Source organism: Vairimorpha ceranae, assembly GCF_000988165.1.
Source record: "Vairimorpha ceranae strain PA08 1199 chromosome Unknown NODE_29, whole genome shotgun sequence".
NCBI lineage: Eukaryota > Fungi > Microsporidia > Nosematidae > Vairimorpha > Vairimorpha ceranae.
In genome coordinates this window covers 1-18,639 of record NW_020169324.1, presented here as the reverse complement: position 1 = coordinate 18,639, position 18,639 = coordinate 1, and the positions used below count along the sequence as shown (strand labels likewise).

The following is an 18,639-nucleotide window of genomic DNA, read 5'->3' as shown; positions in this document are numbered from 1 at the left end:
CAGCACTTCGACGGGGGCTACGTCACACTCAATAATAATTCGAATATAAATACTTTTATTAAAATTTTTTTTATTTATTTAATGAATTTTGTCTATTATCTTAAACCATCTTTGTTCCTTTGCTTGTTAGGAAATTTATTTAAAATTTTGGTTGCGCTTAATGATTAAAAGGTGGATTAAATCAAAAATTATATAAAAATAAAAAAATTATTAATTATTTATCAAAACAATATGTTTCTAACTTTCCTATCGCATTCTTTAGTCCACATTTTATCTAAAAACAACCTTAAATAAAAGCTGATTAAACACGTTTAAAAACGATGATATTAACATTTAAAATCAATGGCTAAAGGATTTTTGACCTGGGGGAGGTCAGGCATGATACTGTTGCTGTATCGCCCCGCTGAACTGAGTTGTGTTCTTAATTGGTGTATTGAGCCAGGTGGTGCTGTTCTGTACACTCACTTAAGATGAGAGATGGTCTTTAAGTAGACCGAGGATTCTGTATCCTAAGGGAACGCTCTTTTCTCCTATAAGCAAGGCCGTAAAGGTATGCTAGCGTGCAAGCGCAATATTGATGTTTTGTTTTTACAGTGGAGTTTTTGGTGGCCTGGTGGTTTTTTTCTTTTGCTGTCTTTATTTTTTAACAATAAACTTTTTATTTTTATTTTTTTTAGTTGGATTCTCATTTGTTAAGGTGTTAAAAAATAAAAAAACACATCGGTCTAATATCTGCCCCAAATGGCAGATATTAGACCAGGTCCGGTTTTTCTTCTTTTGCTGTTTCTTATTTTTTTAAAATAGACTTTTTGGCGCTACTTCATTTTTCTCCCCCAGTTTTTTAAAAAAATTATTTAATTTTTAAAAAAAATGATTGGCTACAAAAAATTAAAATCTAAACATTTTTAATAGTCTATATAATGCAATCCTAAGCGTCTTGTTATCGCTGTTTTGGACGTTTCGTTTCCTCCATTGCCACTTATTTGAAAAAAATTAATTCTCCTTTTATTAATACCTCCACGTTTTCGATAGGCATGCTTAAGATGTGACACAGGCTTTCAATTTGATTAGTATGTGCTCCTTGAGCATTAACAAACCCAACAGAGTGGTTTACCACTTCATGGCAAGATCCAAATTCAGTAACAGCCCTGGGGTAAGCTGGGTAACCATCGGTAACAATGATAGATCCGGGTACAACATGTTCTTCAAACATGTCTAGCATAGTCGGAACCTTTCTGTTAGGAACAAGCTTTAGAACAAAATTCCTACAGTTTGTTCCTTCTATACCTCCTACTAACCATTGTACATTAGGTTTGTTGTCTAGGGTACTAGATGGGTTAGATATTAACTCCCCATTACAGATAGCCGTTTCGTCAAACTGCACCCTAATACCTTCTCCACCTATTTTAACCATTTCTGGCTCTTGTTCGGATATTACTTGCAAAATCAAACCTTTGATTTTAATATAAGTGTTCTCCGAACAATCGCAGAAATCAATGGTCTGGGATGGGGTATAATTATATACTCGGCAATACGTTCCCTAAAGAATTTTTACAAATTCTATATTCGGGTGGACATTTTAGACCCCTTTTTAGGCTTGCCTTTGATCTGCATGCCTTAGAAGAACATCTGTAAGCATACCCATCTATATACGTGGCAGTCGCCGTAATCCCCATTCTTCTAGCACATTCCATAAAAAGGATTTCTTTTTTGATTAAATTGTATTTTAAAAATAGTTCTAGAGTCTTAGAATTCTCAAATAATATACGTCGATTAAATATATAATTTTTTTATAGATTTTCCATAAGAGGGGTTAAAAAAAAATTCTTTTTTTACCCTTACAGCATCTTTCCACCTCCTCCGAATAACTACGTTCACTTTAAAAAATTTTGTACGTAGTTATTCGGAGGGGGGTTGAAAAATAAAGTAGCACCAAATATTTATTTTATTTGTTTTAAACACTATCATTACATTCGTAAGCCATAAACTTTGTTAAAACATTTATATTTGTCTTGTAGCACAGACACGGCGTTTTTGATCAAATAAAATTCAACAATGCGTTTAATAAAATTCCTTTTATTTGTTCTATCGCCATTTATCTCGCTATGGCTTCTTAAATTTTTCTTATTAAATATTATCTTATTCATCCCCTTCCTTTCCTAAATTTTATTTATAATTTTTTTTGAAATTTTGGAGGAGAAAAATATTTTAAATAAAAGTTGTGTTTTATTGTACTTTGCTTAAAAATGGCCTCTTGTACAATCTATTAGAGAATTAATAAAAGATCTCTTTTGACAAAAGTCTTATAAATTAATTCATGTTGTGATATTACTATATCACAATATTGTTGAAAACAAGATGCTCACAGATGGGTTTTGTGATATTCCATATCACAAGTAACAAGTTAATTGATCTATTCAAAATAGTTCTTTGACGTTTCAAATGTGTATGTAGTATTATTACTACATGCCCAATATTTTTTAATAGTTTATTTTTTTGAACCCTAATAAGATTGAAATAAAACGAAGAATTACAAAAATTTTCTCATGATCAGTATAAAGAAAAAGTTGTTTTACATACAATAAGGCGTTTACAACCAAAAGCCTTTTAGTAAACTATTTTAAGTACGTGTCGGGTTTTTAAATAATTGCGTTTATTTAGAATGTTATTATAATCTCTCATATAAATATCCTATTTTATAAGTATTTGCCGTAGACTTATTTAAAGTTATAAATAAATTAAAATAAACAAACAATGATTTGAAGCATATATAAAAATAATTTATCTCTGTTGGGAGGATGAGAACATTAGATGTCTACTTTTTAGTCTGCCGTTTAAATTTTTTTGACCCAAAAATAAAAGTTAACATGAAGGAGAAGCAGGAAAAAGTTGATGATAAAGTTATAAAAAATTAGAAAAAAAGCATTGAAGCAATTAATTTTTTTTTTAATAATTTAAACACATGTTTTATTCAAAAAGCATTTTTAATAAATTTGTAGATGTAGTTAAAGGATTGTTTTTTAAACATAAAAAGTTCTAAAAACCGCCAAATATCACACTTATTACAGTATTTGAAGAAAATATTTGGTTTTATCCCCATCCATGTTTCTTCTTTTGTGTTCGTATGGATTCCTGTTTTATGACCAACAAAATTTATGCTATGGTTAACTGTTTTATGAATAGATTCGGGTTTAGGTAGTTGAAAATGACCCTTTTAGCGGCCAGTATAAATTATTGAACTTTTTTCTGCGTATTTATTTATAAAATTTAGCAAAGTAAATGATTCCCCCAAAGGTAGCTTATACAATTTTATTTTCCGATCGTTGGTTCGCTCAACCATGCCCAAAACTCATACACCTTCTACGCGGTGGCCTCATTTAATTTTTCCGAATTTAGATTCGTAAATTTCTATTATAACACCCGGTACTCCTATCTTTTCTGTATCATCAAGCCTACTCAGACCTGTCTCATTTTTTGCCTATAGTTTTCGTAGAAACTCCAACCACAAAATCAATGATTTTGTTGTTAGTATTTTATATATAAAGACTAATGATTTGATACACCTTGATTCAAGATATCTTGTTATGCTTAAAGAGCGTAAGACTATTATATTTTGTCTTTTTCTACAACCTCGCCTGGATATCTTAAAATGTTTGATTGGGAGGGGGTGGTGTGACTGTCAGGAGTGCGACTAGTGGAGAGGAAGATTTCTATCGCACTAAGTATACGCAGACCTGTTCCTAGCTTTCCGTGTGATTTAAAGTTAGAATAGGAAATGGTGTCACCAGAATAATATTTATTTACATTTTCTCGGGATGCTTTTCGGGTTCTATCTTCTCTCGATCTTTTGGATTAATCGACCCGTTGGTTATCTCTTGATGTATACATTGGGGTTCGGGATAAATTTCTTTTTATAGGTTTATTTGTTTACATAACAAAATTCATAAACAAACAAAGATTAAAGAAGAAACATGTGGTAATAAAATATTATTACGGGGGGCAAAATCAACATTAAATTATCTAAAAATTTACCACAAAATCGTTCAAATGCGATACTTTTGACATTTTTTATAACCATTTCATCCACCCTCACCAGCCCCTCCCTCATATTGACTTTTATTTAAAGGGGTAAAAAAATTTAAAAGGCAGACTAAAAAGTGAACATCTAATCTTTTTATAAACCGATTCATGTAACTCTGCAGTATTGGCAATAAGATCACATGTTTAATCCTTAATTTACATATCTATTAATTTTTGAGAGTAATTATATGAAGCGATGGGTTTTTAAAGATTATTACTTTATAGCAAGTGAATTTATACCCATATGCAAAGAAATAACAGACAATTTTATTCTTTTCCTTCGGTTTGCGTGTATTTGAGTTACATATATAACATTTACGATTGTTATAATTGCTCGGAGAAAAAACCTTAAAGCTGCACGACTTTTGATATACTTAAAAAAAAATTTTACCCTTATTTTGCACCTTCATTTTGTAAAAACAATGATATAAATTTTTATTTTTATAAAAAGTAACTTTTGCGAAATAAATAAAGCCAAATTTTAAAATTGTTTTGTTTTAAATTCTAAATTAAAACTTGTATTATACATTAAAATATTTTTATTCGTATTTGTAAAAAAGAGAAATATCTAGTAATTCCTTTAACATTGTTGTTGGTTGATTTCTCCAAAGTATATACCTAAGGAGATATATTCCTACTAATAAAGATGTTCTATTTCTGTAGGTCAAATTTCTGTTTAACCCCGACCAGTTTCCTTCTATAGTATTTATGTGCACACTACCAATTTTATTTAAAAATTCTTTTGAATGATTAACGGTTTTGTGTGCAAAATAATGAAGCTTTAAATGGCGATTGGCTTTTCAATCGCCCCTGTAAATTACAGAATATGGTAAGATGTATTTAAGCATAATATTTTCAAATTCTGTTCTATTTCTTTTTATCACCTAACATAACAAAATTCTACGAGTATGGCGCTTAACTGCGCCAAAGATCCAAACACTGTCAACCCTATGACCTTTACTATATTTTCTCCTCCCCAGCTTTTTTGTCAATCTCTATTATATTTCCGTTTCTTCCCCAAATTAATGATCTCGAGATGTTTATTATATATTAATTCTTTATTAAATTTGTAAATCATATTAGAGACTTTGTTTTTTGATATTCCTGTAGTTCTTGAAACAAGCTTGAATGGAAGATTGTTTAAAAATAAATCAACAATTTTTAAAAGGCCGAAAGAGAAACTTTAAGAGAAAAGAAAACAGTATGTTTAAAAACAAAATATCTTATTTTACAAAACTTATCTTTACAACGTACCATTAATATGCCATATTGTACAATTTCCGATCCACATTATTGGCAACAACGAGCAAAAATACATAGTGAACTCATATTTAAAATTTCTTCATATTTTCCTCCTGTTGTAACATCAAAAGATAGGGGTAAAATTTTTCTTTGAGTATATTAAAAATCGTGCAGTTTTTAGTTGTTTTGATCTAATTGTTTATACCTCTACCTGCTATTTTTTGGTACTCTTCTTTTTTTAATTTTTATCATTTTAACCCTTGGTAATATCAAAAAATACTAAAAAGGCCGATTTGGTCTTTTGCGTTTTCTTCCTCATTGTTCAGCATTTCTAAAATAAAAATTAAAAATTTTTTGTTGGGGATATTGGGGTGAAATAGAGTTGTGGAGTGCGACAAAATTGGAGATAGGACTCCTGGATACTTTTAAAGTCGCCAACTTTTCCGGCTGTTCTACTCGTTCTATTAAGAAATTGGTTGTGTTTAGTAAATATTTTCCTGTGCGCTGATGCTTTGCTGTTGTTTTTACACTTCTGAGGTTGCTTTTTATTTCCTTTTAAGCTTTTAAAAAAAATATTTTATTTACAGTTTTTAGTATGTGAACCAACGAGTCTTATGGAATATTTACAGAACCGTTTCATATAATGAAAAGCTTTAATAAATAAATTATATTTCATGCGGTTTTTTACCACAGGTACATCGAATTTATACAACTTTTCTTCATTTCGACCAAATATTTTTTATAGCAAAGTTTATTGCAAATTGGTTTTCGATTACTAAAAAATAAGTGCAATGAACAAACCATTCTATAAAAATATTACAAATAACCTTTAAAAAAATTTCATTGTTGATAGTCCATTTTTTTAATACTATCTCTTAATTCTAATAGTCTACTGTAAAGTGAATTGAATCTTCTGTCAATACAAATAGTAAATAATTAATTCAAAAAAATTACAATCGGGGTTACAATAAAATATATTTGTCACTCCCTTTATTCCCCAAAGGTGGTTGTTTATTTGAAGAATTAAATTTTTTATTTAACATATTTATTTGATAAAAGATCTTTTTATAGATTTATTTTCACTCTAAAACCTATTGTGTTTCAAAGTTTGATTTCGCGTCCTAATATTTTACCTTCAAGCGAATTATTGGGTCATTTACATTCATTGGTGACAATATTACTAACAACATGTAAATTTTTACAATTCAATTTTAAAATATAGAAATGTTTAAAAACGTCGACATATTTGCTAAATTTATTACATGCTAGATTTAATGAATTATAGCTACCGTCTATCTTTTGACATGCCCGTGTTTGAAATGGTTTTCATATATTATAGGCAATTTTTTTATTTTTTATATTTCTCACACGCCAGTTAGTAGTCTTTTGGCCATGGCGTTGCTTGTTGAAGTTGTCGGATATTTTCCACGAATTGCCTACCTTTTTTTCAATATAAGAATAGAGGCTAAAAAATTTAAAAAAGATAATAAGTCAAGAAACCAATATAGGCTCTGCAAACTTGTAACAAAAATCGTGAAGTTAAGCAACCATCTCGACATTTTTTATAAATTGAGAGCATTTCAAAAAACTGATGTTGTTGTTTTGGCGCTCCTTAAATACAGCACCAAGGGGGTTAAAAAAATTAAAAAATTGGGATTCCGTACTAAGCTTATACTTTTTAAAGCTGTATTAAGCAAAGCAATTTTTTGTTTTTTTTCTTTTTTAACCCCTCTATGAACATAAAAAATTTGTATGAGCCAATTTTTTTCAGATGCACGGTGGGATGTGTATGTGGTGCCTACATGAAGCAGGTAGAAAGTACGCTTTTTAAAGAAGGAATTTGTTTTTACTGTGCAAATGGCTGCTACAAAAGGCAGAGAATCAAAACAGGAACAATACTTTAAAAATTTCGTCTACCCGCTTTCATCCAATTACGGATATTATACTGTTGGATTATGAGTGGGTGCATGGCATGCATTACTTGCGAAATCTCTGAACCAACATATATTTCTTCTAAGGATAAAATTTTTAAAAAAATAAAAAACGAAGTAGAAAACTACTTTAGTAAAATAGGAAGACCCGGAAAGGTTATACAGGTAGGTGGAACCGCAATATGTAGGGGAAAGATGATATCACACCCCACATCTACATATGTTTTTTTAGGCACAACATTGCTTTTGGGCGGTATAGATGACACGACAAGTTATATCTTTTTACAAATTGATCCAGATAGAATTGTACCTACGATTCTTGAACTTTTTAAAATTTTGTTGTAGAGGGCACCACTATTAGAACGGATGGGTGAGCGAAATATCGATCAGCTGTACATGATTTTGGCGGTGATGAAAACCGATTTACGAGATAAATGTGGCATAATGAAGGTTAATTTGGAAAATTTTGTATATGAGTTGTTGATATTGTTATAAAATTAACCCCAATTATGGAAAATTCTTACATGGGGTGATACTAAAACAAGAGTCAGCAAGAGAGCACTGCTGTCAAGAGGCTGGGAGATTGTTAGAAGAAGTAGAAAGGACTATGTATGCTTTAGATTTAGAAGGGTTATAGAAGGCAGAATGGAAGAGATTAATTTTTGAGAGGGGAAGTATGGATTTAAAAAAAATTATGGTCAGGAATATTACAAAGGAGGATAAAAAGCAAGAAATAAGAAAAAAATTAATTATGTTGGTGAGAAAAGGAGAAGATAAAAGAATGAGAGAAAAGAATTTAATTGATATGGGGGAGATGATTACGAATAGTGTGAAGGTGGATAATAAGAATAACAGTGGGGGTAGACAAGAGACCGCAGAGAAGGTGTTTTTACGGATCTGGTCTAATATCTGCCCTAAAAAACACCTGGTCTAATATCTGCCCCAGAATACAGAAAAGAGTGTAGTGATAATAAAAAAATTAAAGAAAACCGAATTTTTGTATGACAAAATTTTTTTATTATTATACAGCAATAAGAAACATAAAACTTGACAATATATTTGATTTGAATTCGTCTTTAAACATTAATTCTGAGAGTAATCCAGGCAGCCGAATTTTACTTATACCATTCATAGACTTTGTAACTCGTTTCATTTTGTTCCAAAAAGACTCAATGTTTTGAGTGTGAACTCCAGAATTAGGATCAACAAAATAAAGGGACCTGGTCTAATATCTGCCCTAAAAGGGCAAATATTAGACCAGGTCCGTTTTTACTTTGATAAAATGGGGCATATCGCTAGAATGTGCTATTTAAGAAAGTCTAAGAAAAAATATTTTAATAAACCAAATTCTGATTATTTTTTTAATTGAGGGTCAAGTGATTCTAGTTTTGTTTTAAATAAAAATATCGTAAAGTAAATAACGGAAGGAAATTAAAGATAGAGAAGTCTAGGAAGGTGTCTGTAAAAATGGGTGAAAAAAACGTAGATCGAATTTAGAAGATGTAGTAAAAGAATTTAAGGAAGTGTTTAGGAAGGATAGCGAAGTTAAATATTGTAAGTTGGAGAAGTATAAGATTGTTACAGAACTAGGGAAAAAGATAATAAAAAGAGGCCAGATAGTTCCACAGGCATATATTGAAAAAACAAAAGTACACTTGGAAAATCTAGAAAAAAGAAAAGTAATTAGAGAATCAAGTTCTCGATGGTGCAACCCAGTTAAAGCGATAGTGAAACCGAATGGGGAGATAAGACTTGTTAGTAATCTTATAGCTTTGAATAGTATAGTAGAAAAGAGGTGAATATAGATTAGCTAATATTAGAGACATTGTTAAGCTACGCAAGGAGCTAAGTGTATGACGGTATTGGATCTTAAAGACGCCTTTTATAGTATAGAAACAGTTGAAGAAGGTAATTATAAGCGGCATTTGAATTTATGGGGAAAGTTTATGAATGGAATAGCATGGTTATGGGCTATAAGAACTCCCCTTGGATTTTGCAAAGAATTATGGATAAAATATTTAGAGATTTAAAAGGAAAAGATGTCAAGATCTATATGGATGACATCGTTGTTTACAAGAAAAGTACTATTGTTCATTAGAAGTTGGTATTAGAAGTTTTGAAAAGATTAAAGGAAAATAACATGAGATTAAACGCGACAAAGGTACAGTTTTCACAGCCCGAAATTAAATTGCTTGGCGTGACATTAAATGGGAAAGATATAGTCCCACCGGAGATAAAGAAGAATGTGGCTTTAGAATTTGTGGTACAAGCGTGTGTATCAGATGTAAGACGATTTTTAGAATTGATGGGTTGGTTTTGAGATTTCATAAAGAATTATGCCGGGTTGACGATGAATCTGACAGATAGCTTGAAAGGCAAAGAGAGAAATTGGAGTTAGAGCAGTGAAATGAATGAAGGACTTTTAAACCTGAAGAAGGTATTAAATGAAATGGGAAAGTTACAAATATCAAATTATAATAAAGAGTTTTTATTGAGGACAGGTGCAAGCAATCTAGGTATGGATACTGTATTATTACAGAAAAATAAAAAGGAAGAGTGGATACCTGTGCAGTGGGCTTCGAAGAAGTTTATATCTACGGGAGTTTGGTAGAAAATATCTGAAAAAGAGATGTATGCAGTATTCCGGGCTGTAAAAAAAATTCGAGTATGAATTACGAGGACGGAAATTTAAAATCGAAACGAATCATAAAGCTTTGCAAGAAAAAAGAAATAAAACCAACTTTAACAACGCCAGAATAAACAGATGGGTAGAGAAAACTCAGGAATCTGATTTTACGATTGAGTATAGGAAGCCAGAAGAAATGATTGTGGCCGACGCTTTAAGTAGAGTTTATACACATGAAGAATTAGAAAAGAAAAGAATGGTAGAAAATTGTAAGGAGAAACAGATAGACGGAAAAAAGGTAAAATATGTGAAAGAAATAGAAGGTATTAAATAATGGGTCTTTGATAGTGAAGAGGAACGAATAATTCCAGATGAGGTGTAGAGAGGAAAGACTATTAAAAATTGTCATGAAGCAAGGAATCGTGGGGGTAAAGCGTAGATTTATAATAAGTTAAGAAAAAAGTATTATTGACCTGGGATTAAAGATAAGATTGAGGGGAAGATCAGAAAATGTGAAACTTGTCAGAGGTATAACAGAAAGTTTAGCGGTTGAAGTGTTTTTACAAGTACTACTAGATATTTAGAGAAGATCGTGTTAGATTTAATAGAGTTTAGAGAAGAAGGATGTTTGGATCGGGTCGGTTATGCACCCCGTAAAAAAAAGATTAACACTAAAATAATTTAGTGTAAGATATAAATTTATCTGACGAAAGGCATTCTTTAAACATAAATTTTAGTAAAAACAATTTTCTCTGCTCCAACGTGAGACCCTTCATCGCCTTAATATCCAACTTTAATCGACTGTTATATGATTCTACATGTTGTGTATGAGTTCCATCTGCCGGATTGATAAAATTATATTTATGGCAAAAGTTCTATGCTCAAAATTTTGATTCCTATCCAATGATGCATAAGCAGCCCATTCATCTAAGCAAATAATACTACCGGGTACCACTACATTAAAAATTATATTAATTAAAGTATTAGAGGAACGATCAAAAACACTGTAGCAAAATCCCAACGCCGGCCGATTTGACGCATCAACAATGCAGAATACCCAACAGGACGGAATGGGCCTGCCCCTGTGATTTTTTACATTATAATTAATCTTTGTTTCGTCTACTTGTACTACGACACCGGATCTCCTAATTTAATAGGATTACCTAAAAAATGTTGCTCTATTTTGCTATAAATCAATTTTCGGATATTTATTAAAGTGTCTTTTGATATATTAGTTAAAAGCAATATTTTACAGTTTTGTAATCCAATAGATAGATAATAAATTGCAACCAAAATGACACGTAATTCGGTTTTAAAATTTGCTAGACACGTATTATATCTTAATTTGGGTGTTGTCTGATACTTAAGACATCTGTAATTAAGGTACCTCCATTCAAATTTATCAACTTTTTTTTTGATCTTTTTAATTTCATAAATTGCTCACAATGAAGGCAAGGCTGCTAAATATGTATAATTCTCCACCCAAAAGCCATAGAAATAAGCTCGACATAAGCAGCGATAAAATCCCATTTAGATGCTCTCTTTCTTCAACCATTGAGGGTTAATAAATAAAAAAAATATCAGGTCGGTTATACACCCCGGCGGGGTGTATAACCGACCTGATCTGGATGTTTTATAATAGTAAAGTTCGATTACTTTACCAGAAGGATATGGATTAGGCCAGTGAAAAACAAGATGGCTCAAGGAGTGGTAGAATTTTTGAAAGACTAATTTAGATAAGGGAAAAAGCCAGAGGAAATAGTGGCGGACAATGGTAAGGAATTTAAAATGAATTATTAAGAGATTTATATAATGGGTTAGAGATAAGTCGTCATAAAGTAAGAGTGAAATCCTATAAAAGTAATGGCAGAGTAAAGAGAAACATAAGAACTATAAGAGGGTGTATATTAAAGAGTAAAAAGAGGAACTTTACGGATAAATTAAAAGAAGCCGTAAAGAATTATAACTTGAGTTTTCATAGCGGAGTCGGAGGTACACCAATAAAAGCAGAGAATGGTAAATCTGAAAAAGGTATGGTTGAAAATAGCCATAAGGTAAATATGCTAAGATTTTAAAAGATGGTATCGTGAGAAATTTTAAAAAAAATCAGACAGTGAGAGTTGCTAAAAGTGAAAATCTGCCTGGTTGTATCAAGCACAGTAAAGGAAGATTTTTGGATGAAGGAAAAACAGTTGAAAAATGTTATGATTTAAAAGGTATCAAAAAAAAATTGTGTGGTAAGACCAACCGTCTGGTGGGGGATGTAAGATATTGTTATAAAATTAAACCTCAATTATGAAAAGTTCTTACATGTGTTTTAATTTAGGAGAAGATTTTTAAGAAAAAAGAGTGCTGAAACGTTCGAAGCGACCTTTAAAAAAATCTTATTGTTCGAATAAAGCTAAACTATTTACTATTTTTTTTAAGTTCCTTAAAACTGTAGTTAAGGACGTCGTTGTTTTTAATCCCAAAAATATTACTAACCCAATACTACTAATTCAATAATACCTTACATAACACCAATACCATCTAACCAAACTACCCAACCCAACTATCTGACCATCATCATTTAAATCCAACGATTCAATCTAATATTACCCAACCCCAATACTACCATATATATCTGTATTCATAAATACAAAAAGTTGTTTTAATGTAAAAAAGCATATATAAAATTAAAAGCCATTAAAATCATTCTGAATAAAATATTAATGATTCCTTTTAAAGGGGCAAAAGATTTTAAAAATTTTAAAAATAATCTTTATGAATATTACATTAGACCATGAATTTTTTTAAAATTTAGATGTCCCAAAAAACTTTCTTATGTGCAATAATATTATAAGCACCGCCATTTTGTGTTTAAGCGGTAGGCTCATTTTTCACCTATTAATTTTTTACCCCTATATTTAAAAATCTATATATATAAAAAGTTTGAATCTGAGCATTTTTTTAATTTTAACCCCTCTTTTTTTAAAATTTGTAAAATTCTTTGTATTTTTTAAATAAGAATACATAAGGGTAAGGTTTATTTCTCTAAGCACAGTACAATGTTTTCGTGCATTTTTCTTTAATTTAATTCAATTTTTTAAACTGTATACAGGTGTCTATAGCAAATTTTTACTTATAATCAAAAAAACTCATTTTGTCATCAAAAATAATATGTATACGCATAAAGGCGAATTAAATCCATTAAAAAGAAAAAGCATACATTGTATTTAAAGTTTCGTTTTATAAACGGGATAGCGTAAGCTATCAATATATATAAAAAGTTTGAATCTTAACATTTTTTTATTTTTTAACCCTTCTTTTTTTAAAATTGTGAAATTCTGTTTTAATTTTTTATTCAAAAGCACTAAAATACAACCTAGAGATTTTTATAGAATTGTTACTAAAAGAAAATTACAAGGTTTTGTGTATTTTTTGAATTTTTTCAATTTTTTTTGTAATTGCAAAATGGTGACTATTGCGAATTTTACTTTATAATGTAAGACATTTTGTACTTTAAATAATGCGCACAAGCCTAAAACCATGTTACACAATAAAAAATAAGAATTATATTTATATATAATATAATCTCGTTTTAAACGGGATAGCATTAACTTGTCATCAATATATATAAAAAGTTTGAATCTGAACATTTTTTTATTTTTTAACCCTTCTTTTTTCAAATTAAAGAAAACGATTTTTTAATAGATAACAGTCTTATATAGCTGATTATATTATATAAATAAAGCTTAATTTTTCTAAAATATTTTCTTTAGTTTTATTCAATTATTCAAATTGTAAAATATGCTCTATTGTCATTTTATAATTTAAAATGTGCAATGTTCAATAATAACAATACATACATGCACAAAGACATATACACATAATGTAAATAAAGAAAGCTCGCATCGAGTTTGAGTCTTGTTTTAAACGGGATAGCGTAGGCTAGTTTATTAATAATTTATTATAAAAATATTTTTTTTAAACCCCAATAGAATGAACAAAAAAGAAGAATTTGAAAATTCCTTATACCAACTTTAAAAAAAATATCTCGCAAAAAGAATTCTCAATGTAAAGTACATCAAAAAATTATTCTAAGTTCGTATACTATCTTGAGAACATGAAAATCATAAATGCTATTTTTTACAAAAGTGGTTTACATGCTCTTCTTCTGCGTGTATAATCTAAATCAACTAGTTTTTAAGGAACAGTTCTGGCAGCTACTTTTTTTCTAATTAATAAAACTTATTGCCAGTTTAGTTGAATCTATTAATGGTCTTTTTAATTTTCTTGTCAAGATACAATAAATTATTGTTATTAAGCAAAAATTTTTGCCCAAACCCCCAGTTTAAAAATACTTTTTTTCTTTTACAATCTTTTATTGTTCTTGAGACATAAGAAGATTATAATTATTTTTTTTGATTCTTTTCAACTTTATTTTAGCAATAATTCTAATCCTAAGCAAAAATTTTTCCTCTTTTAACATAAAAGCTATAAAATCTTTTAATTTAATTGTTTTGTAGGAGAATTAAAAAATACGATTTTTATTTCCAACTAAAATTTATTTTTTAAATTACGCAAATAAAGATTTTTAATCGTTTATTAAACCTGCTGACCTTGTTAAGAATTCATTTTTATGTATTAAAATAGTTTTTTAAGAAATGCTATTATTTATTTGTTCGGTTTTTTTTAAAAAAAAAAAATTTTTTTTTAATCCCCTTATTGTATATATTGTCTAAATAATATTGTAAATTTTTAGTTATAACTCCAGAATAAGACTTTTTCAAGTCATGATTTACATTTTATTTATATTAAATAATTAATTTAAACTGGTTTTTAGTTTTAAAACGGTTTTCATTTTTGTCCTTCTAAGTGCTATATTCTTGAAAATTTTTTCTTACTCTTCATTTTAAACAAATAAAAAGTTTCTTTTTGCAGTTTATGATGTTGAGTGAAAATATACCACATCACAAATTTGCTACAGTACAAATTATAAAAGTAATTAGTATATAATTTTTTTCACATTTTTTCAATATTTATATCATTATGTGATATTATTATTTTTGATAAAATTTTTAAAAATATTAAAATTTTAGAAAGATCTATTTATATTAATTTTTTTTACGCCCGATTAAAATTCATTATCTATAATTTTTAACAATAATTTGTCGTTTCTTTCTATTTAATTGTAGTTTAATATATTTTTTAAATTATAAATAGTATTAGATTAATTGAAAATTATACTTTTGTTACTTGTATCTGCCGTACCTAGGCGGAAACGCGCGGTTGTTGATAATTTAAATGCATAAAGATTTGTTGTACAAGCTAGTCATTAAAGCGGATATATTTATTTACTAAAAACTTCTTTAAATACTTTTTTTAATCAGGGTGAAATCCCATTGTTTATAGAGAGGATCAATGGCATTAATCTGAGTTGTTACAATTATTCGATTGTAAAGGATTATTCATTAGCTTCAAGTATAACTATATCATTAAAAAATTAAAAGATTTTTTATTTTGTAAATATTTACTGCATATTTGTAAATTAAGAACTTGTTCTAAAATTTTCCTCGAACTTTTAATACTATAAATTATTTTCCTGTAAATACTTTTTTATATTCCCATTTCAGTAATGGCAGGGATGACTGGTAAACAACTATCATGAGAGACATAAGAAACGATTTGAGAACACATCCAGGAAAGAAGCATACATCTAATCAATAGTACTGAAAACCTTAGAAAGAATTTTTTTGACTATAGAAGGCAAGGTGATATTGGTCTGGTAGATGGTGGTGAAGAAGGGTTTGCGTCTTTAAGTTTGCTAAATCCTGATCAAAATATCGAAATCCATCTAGGATTAACCAACAGCCTGCAACGATTTTTAAAGAAATAACCCACGAAAAATTTTATTTTACAAATCTTATAAAGGCGCAGGATTTGCATTCTTACAGGGTATAAGCCTTTGGAAAACTTCCTGGTATAATACTAAAAACAGACAGCCAACTCTATAATTTGTATAAATCCTGTAAGCTTTTTATGGAGTATCAAAAAAATATTTATGAAACTATTGCAATGCTGTATCACAAGTTCATGTTTATTTTGCCTAAAACATCAAAGATGTAGTTTGTTTGTTGAAATTTACGAATTACTATAATAATTTGTCAATACGATATTACTAAGAGCCTATAAGATATTTTCTGTATCTAACTATTCCTAAAAATTTTAATAATTGTTTAAAAAGTCAAAAATTAAAATTAATTTTCTAGAGTATTGCGCTTACCTCTAGCATTTGTAATAATAGAGAGACGTAATAACGCTTTTATAATAAAAACAATAAGATCTTTTATACTTAATGTAATAAATAGATAGTGATTTTTTTAAACTTATATGCTACAGGACAAATATATGAAGATTATTGAAAAAATCAAACAGCTTTGTTTCACTTTTACAATTTTATTACAAGCTAAAGTTTACTTTAATTCTTTAATTTATTTAAACGAGCATAGAATTCTTAATTATCGTAGTCATGCTTTAGTTGCTATATTACCATCAAAGTATTTTTGTTCTTAAAATTTAAATTTCTTAGATTTTTAAATCAAAAGTCAAGTTTAAGAAAAATTATTTTTCTATAGGAACAAATTTTAATCATTGATCTTTAAGAAGTTGTAAAATGTTAGAATTTATCTAAATATAAAATCGTTTAGTAATCAATATTTACACAATAAAACAGCTTATATTTATATAAATATACAGAAACAAAATTTTATTAAGCAATTAAATAAATAACAAAAATTTTGTTATTTATTTTAAATTACATTACAATTTAATTTAAATTTAGCACATGTTAAATTTATTATAAAATATCATTATGGGTATCATTTTTATAAGGCGGGTTGTTTAATTTAATGAAGCAAGCACAGATTTTTTTTTGATAAAAATTTGATTTCATTTCAATATTTTATTTAGAGGTGTTGGTGGTTTTTAATTAAAGAAATTTTTTAAAAATTAAATATTTCAATTTTTACATTTGTAATGGATTTAAAATTGACAATGAAACATGAAAAAATTGAGATTATATTTATTTATGGTATATCACAGTAATTATTACTTTTATCCAAAAAATAAAAATAAAATTTGACCCATAAAAATGTTCTTTTGGATTGTATTGATTAGTACATCTAATGTCTCCGATTCTAATATAAATTACTCAAATAACCGATTTTATAGTAACTTATATGACGTTATTAGGACATCAGAGGATACACAACAAAATACAATATTTGGAAACTTACTATGCAATGAAAAAATGCAAACAGAAGAAGGGGAAGATTCTGGACGTGATAAAAGTACTAATAAACTTAATTTAGATAGCGATCTTACATATGATCAACATACTTGTGAAACAGAAAATCTAGCTTTAACGCCAAGCAAAGATAGTGAAGAACTATCTCAACATCCGGAAAGCACAAATTCTCTTAATCAGGATTATTTGATATTGGACATAAGTGCATATACTCCTCAGCACTGGAATAATGGCTTTTGTGCTACAGATGCTTTTCATACCAACAGAGTTGAAAAAAAATTGTCTTCGATTAATAATAATCATAATCCTGCACAAACTAACGTGCATTCTGATTCATGTTTGCTTGGGCAAATGGAAAGTATTCGAGTTGATCAAGAGAATGAATCATTTATTGCACAACCAAATGCTGATTGTACTGATTACTACACAGAATTTAATAATCAAAATACTAACGACCCGGATTTTAAAAATAATTTGTATAAAGAAAATGACAATTATATTATAAGGAAGTCTAGTGAATATGATGAAAAAAAAGTTTTTTTTCAAGAGTTTGATTTTGAAAATGATAATAATAATTTAGTAGATTCCAATTTTAAACATTGTGGTCTTGATAAACATACAGATGTACAAAAAAAAGAAATTAACGAATATAGTAATATCAGTAATACAAAATCTTTAAATAATGATAATTTGATTGCAAATAATACAAAAGAGCATGAAAAAGGAAATGCAGATTTTGCCGTAGATTGTTATTCCTCCAAAAACTTTTCATCTGATGATATAAACATTGAGATTTTTGATATTTTGATTGAAAATAAAAAGATGTTACAAAAACTTAAAGATAAGTTTTTTTTCTAATGTAAGAAAACAATCTCTTTTGAAGCTCAGTCATTTAAACCTAAGCAAAAATTTAATATATTGTAACATTCGCGATTTAATTAAGATACATTATAAATGGTTTAAAAAGTTTACAAAAGCTACTTTTAAACTTCTTTTGATTGATATTGAAAATCTTCTTTTGTCAGCAAATACAAAAAATATAATTTTTGATAGCCTTAAATTTTTTAGAGAAGTTGTAAAGTTTATTAAAAACTTTAAAAGTTATAGTGATTTAAAAAAATACGAAAAGGGTGATATAATTAGTAATTTAACATTAATTGAAACTATAATGAATGAAATAATTTTGAAATTTGACTTTAAAGAGATTGAAATTTTTTTGAATCAAGTTATTCAAAAACATGAAAATCCTGCGTTTTTTGACAGCAAAATTCAAGAGATTTTATACCAGATTTTGTACAACATTCAAAAATTTGAAAAAAAATCAAAACTTATTGTTTTTTATATCACAAGATTGAAAAATTTTTTGAAGAAACTGTAAATAAATATTTTTTTTTATCATAATTTTGCAGAATGGTTGTTAATATCCTTTTAGATGTATTTAAATAATCTAAGAAGTATTAAATATATTTAAA

The 18,639-nt window shown here is 28.4% G+C and overlaps 10 protein-coding genes across 10 annotated transcripts; 6 read left to right on the top strand and 4 right to left on the bottom strand.

Annotated features, from left to right (window-relative positions):
• Positions 1–979: 979 nt before the first annotated feature.
• On the bottom strand, positions 980–1,414 carry AAJ76_2900017226 (putative transposase-like protein; the record flags this gene model as incomplete). Its single annotated transcript, XM_024474969.1, has 1 exon — positions 980–1,414. One exon carries the CDS (start codon positions 1,412–1,414, stop codon positions 980–982), a length of 435 nt encoding a protein of 144 aa, XP_024330920.1.
• A 553-nt stretch (positions 1,415–1,967) lies between these two features.
• AAJ76_2900016493 (hypothetical protein) lies at positions 1,968–2,147 on the bottom strand (the record flags this gene model as incomplete). The annotated part of the gene is made up of 1 exon (XM_024474968.1): positions 1,968–2,147. One exon carries the CDS (start codon positions 2,145–2,147, stop codon positions 1,968–1,970), a length of 180 nt encoding a protein of 59 aa, XP_024330919.1.
• A 1,067-nt stretch (positions 2,148–3,214) lies between these two features.
• AAJ76_2900015300 (hypothetical protein) lies at positions 3,215–3,340 on the bottom strand (the record flags this gene model as incomplete). Its single annotated transcript, XM_024474966.1, has 1 exon — positions 3,215–3,340. One exon carries the CDS (start codon positions 3,338–3,340, stop codon positions 3,215–3,217), a length of 126 nt encoding a protein of 41 aa, XP_024330918.1.
• Positions 3,341–4,988: 1,648 nt separating this feature from the next.
• Positions 4,989–5,153, top strand: AAJ76_2900013651 (hypothetical protein; the record flags this gene model as incomplete). The annotated part of the gene is made up of 1 exon (XM_024474965.1): positions 4,989–5,153. One exon carries the CDS (start codon positions 4,989–4,991, stop codon positions 5,151–5,153), a length of 165 nt encoding a protein of 54 aa, XP_024330917.1.
• Positions 5,154–6,714: 1,561 nt separating this feature from the next.
• On the top strand, positions 6,715–7,059 carry AAJ76_2900011925 (hypothetical protein; the record flags this gene model as incomplete). Its single annotated transcript, XM_024474964.1, has 1 exon — positions 6,715–7,059. One exon carries the CDS (start codon positions 6,715–6,717, stop codon positions 7,057–7,059), a length of 345 nt encoding a protein of 114 aa, XP_024330916.1.
• On the top strand, positions 7,056–7,226 carry AAJ76_2900011584 (hypothetical protein; the record flags this gene model as incomplete). Its single annotated transcript, XM_024474963.1, has 1 exon — positions 7,056–7,226. One exon carries the CDS (start codon positions 7,056–7,058, stop codon positions 7,224–7,226), a length of 171 nt encoding a protein of 56 aa, XP_024330915.1.
• Positions 7,227–7,277: 51 nt separating this feature from the next.
• AAJ76_2900011362 (hypothetical protein) lies at positions 7,278–7,598 on the top strand (the record flags this gene model as incomplete). Its single annotated transcript, XM_024474962.1, has 1 exon — positions 7,278–7,598. One exon carries the CDS (start codon positions 7,278–7,280, stop codon positions 7,596–7,598), a length of 321 nt encoding a protein of 106 aa, XP_024330914.1.
• Positions 7,599–7,929: 331 nt separating this feature from the next.
• AAJ76_2900010710 (hypothetical protein) lies at positions 7,930–8,187 on the top strand (the record flags this gene model as incomplete). Its single annotated transcript, XM_024474961.1, has 1 exon — positions 7,930–8,187. The coding sequence occupies one exon, from the start codon at positions 7,930–7,932 to the stop codon at positions 8,185–8,187; it is 258 nt and encodes an 85-aa protein (XP_024330913.1).
• Positions 8,188–11,308: 3,121 nt separating this feature from the next.
• On the bottom strand, positions 11,309–11,434 carry AAJ76_290007206 (hypothetical protein; the record flags this gene model as incomplete). Its single annotated transcript, XM_024474983.1, has 1 exon — positions 11,309–11,434. The coding sequence occupies one exon, from the start codon at positions 11,432–11,434 to the stop codon at positions 11,309–11,311; it is 126 nt and encodes a 41-aa protein (XP_024330912.1).
• Positions 11,435–17,011: 5,577 nt separating this feature from the next.
• On the top strand, positions 17,012–18,025 carry AAJ76_290001628 (hypothetical protein; the record flags this gene model as incomplete). The annotated part of the gene is made up of 1 exon (XM_024474967.1): positions 17,012–18,025. The coding sequence occupies one exon, from the start codon at positions 17,012–17,014 to the stop codon at positions 18,023–18,025; it is 1,014 nt and encodes a 337-aa protein (XP_024330911.1).
• Positions 18,026–18,639: the final 614 nt, after the last annotated feature.